The sequence below is a fragment of the Anastrepha ludens genome, chromosome X (assembly GCF_028408465.1).
Source record: "Anastrepha ludens isolate Willacy chromosome X, idAnaLude1.1, whole genome shotgun sequence".
In the NCBI taxonomy this organism is placed as follows: Eukaryota; Metazoa; Arthropoda; class Insecta; order Diptera; family Tephritidae; genus Anastrepha; species Anastrepha ludens.
This window is the reverse complement of record NC_071503.1, coordinates 30,300,715-30,303,454: the sequence shown is the minus strand read 5'-3', so window position 1 is coordinate 30,303,454 and position 2,740 is coordinate 30,300,715. Positions and strand designations below refer to the sequence as shown.

At 46.1% G+C, this 2,740-nt stretch overlaps 1 protein-coding gene across 1 annotated transcript; it reads left to right on the top strand.

Moving 5' to 3' along the window:
• The first annotated feature begins 675 nt into the window (after window positions 1-675).
• On the top strand, window positions 676-1,497 carry LOC128869871 (uncharacterized). Its single transcript, XM_054112474.1, has 2 exons — window positions 676-1,267; window positions 1,316-1,497. The coding sequence occupies exons 1-2, from the start codon at window positions 676-678 to the stop codon at window positions 1,495-1,497; spliced, it is 774 nt and encodes a 257-aa protein (XP_053968449.1).
• Window positions 1,498-2,740: the final 1,243 nt, after the last annotated feature.

Below are 2,740 nucleotides of genomic sequence, written 5' to 3'. Positions count from 1 at the left end.
CCAGGTAGCTATACAGCCAGTAGACAGGTGTGCACAGCGTTTTCTTTGGCGTAATGGCAAAAATACTAAGCCACCTGAGGAGTACGAGATGCGAGTGATGATTTTCGGCGCCGCGTGCTCGCCTTGCTCGCTGCCATATGTCATGAGGCTGAACGCCAAGGAGCACCTCGAAAGTCATCCTCGTGCAAGTAAAGCTATTTTTGATCATCATTATATTGATGATTTTGTAGACAGTTTTGATGCAATTGAAGAGGCCGTAGATATCTCAAAGCCGGCTCGTGACATTCACAGCGATGGTGGATTCGAGTTACGTGGATTCGTATAGAACTCAGAGAAGGTAGTTAAAGAATTAAGTGGTAGTACGGCAACGAAACAGATCGCAGTCGGTGAGAGCACAGAGAAGGTTCTTGGGTTATATTGGGAGTCAGCAACTGATAATTTAAAATTCAATCTGAAGTTCCATCGCATTGAACAAACAGTAATCACAGGCGAAAGGAGTCCCACAAAAAGGGAACTTATTAGTATTATTATGTCAATGTTCGACCCGTTGGGATTTTTAAGTCACTTTACTGTTGCAGCCAAATCTCTTATGTGTGGAGATGGCATCGTGGTGTCTATTGGGATGAGACCATCCCAAATGATGTGAATATAATATGGGAAAGGTGGCGCCAGCAGATGCACAAAGTAGCGGGATTTCGTGTGCCGCGATTCTATTTCCCACATGGTGCGGCTTCGGATTTGGAGCTGCATGTGTTCGTTGACGCTAGCGAAGAGGCCTTCGCTGCTGTCGCCTACTGGAGGTCAAGAAAGCCGACTGGTGAAGTTGGTGTTACGTTAGTTTGTGCGAAGACGAAGTGCGCTCCACTGAAGGCCGTAACCATTCCACCCCTGGAATTGGAAGCAGCCGTCCTGGGTGTACGTTTACGGAAATTGATATTGGAAAATCACCAAATACGTCCTGAACGATGCTTCTTATGGAGCGACTCTAGAACTATCTTGAAGTGGATTGGAAGCGAACATCAACGCTACAAACCGTATGTGGCGCACCGCGTTGCAGAGATTTTAGATGGGAGTGAGGTTCGCGAATGGCGATGGGTGCCAACGAAAGACAATGCAGCCGATGATGCGACAAAAAGCCATGGGAGTGTTGATTTCTCACTAAAATCTCGCTGGCTACAGGGTCCGAATTTTCTGAGACGCGATGAAGAGACGTGGCCTGCTGAAGAAAACATCAGCAAGATCTTTGTGGAAGCAGATGAAGAGCTCCGTTCGAAATTTTCCTTAATTTGCCAATAACTACAATATATTTTTATAGACTACAATCGTTTCTCAAATTTACTTAGATTAAAAAGAGCAGTAGCGTGGGTTCTTCGATTCATAAACCGCTGCCGTAAACGGGAGCTGAAATATCTGGAATATGGACTTACTGCTGTTGAACTGGAAGCCGCGGAGCACGTATTATGGCTACGCGTTCAATCGGAATCGTTTACTTCATAACTCAACAGTATCGAAATTGGTAAAGTTATTCCAAATGACAGCGCATTAAAGCAACTTTCGCCATATCTGGACGACAGGGGGCTACTTAGCGTACAAGGGCGCATAGATGCAGCTAGCTTCTTACCGTATAACATCAGAAGACCGATCATACTGCCGTATGGATATATATTTACGCATCTGGTCGTTAATTATCACCATTGCACAATGAAGCACCAGAATCACGAGGCGACTATACGCAATATACGTCAGAAATACTGGATTCCCCGAATAAGGCAGATGCTACGACGTGTAATAGCCGGATGTAAATATTGTCGAGTCAGGAAGACAGAACCTCACGCGCCTATGATGGGTCCTCTACCTGAGGATCGTTTGAATCCCTATGTACGACCATTTACTTATACGGGACTGGACTATTTTGGGCCTATTTCGGTTACTATCGGGCGGCGAACTGAAAAGCGTTGGGTCGCGTTGTTTACGTGCCTCACCGTGCGCACAATACACCTAGAAATCGCCCACGACTTATCAACGGATTCATGTATAATAGTTATGCGCAACTTCATGAATCGGAGAGGGGTTCCAACACGTCTACGATCTGACAATGGGAAAAACTTCATCGGGGCCAACGAAGAAGCGAAACGTTTTCCTGATGTTTTTGACACTGAGCGAATACAAAACGAATTGTCAACCGAGGGAGTTGAATGGTCCTTCAACTGCCCCGCCAATCCATCTGAAGGAGGAATTTGGGAAAGAATGGTGCAGAGCGTTAAAAGGGTTCTTCGACATTCATTAAAAGAAAGAGCGCCACGTGAGCATGTCTTACAAATCTTTCTGATAGAAGCGGAAAACATAGTAAACTCACGTCCATTGACGCATCTGCCCATCTCTCCCGACGAACACGAACCATTAACGCCTAACCACTTCCTGATTGGCGTGGGTAATATCCCTAAAACTCCAACGGCCAACTCTCCTGGTAAAAAGGTACCTTTATTACGCAAGCAATAGCTCATTGCACGAAGCCTAAGAGATGCATTTTGGAAGCGATGGGAACAGGAGTATCTACCAACGCTAACCCGAAGAGTTAAGTGGTGTGAACGAACTGCGCTTCTTAAAGAAGGTGATATAGTATTTATTTGCGATCCGAGGATTCAGTGGCGACGTGGTATTGTTGAGCGTGTGTACACTGGCGCAGATGGTGTGGCTCGGCGTGCGGACGTGCGTACGGTTGGCGGACTACTGCAACGAG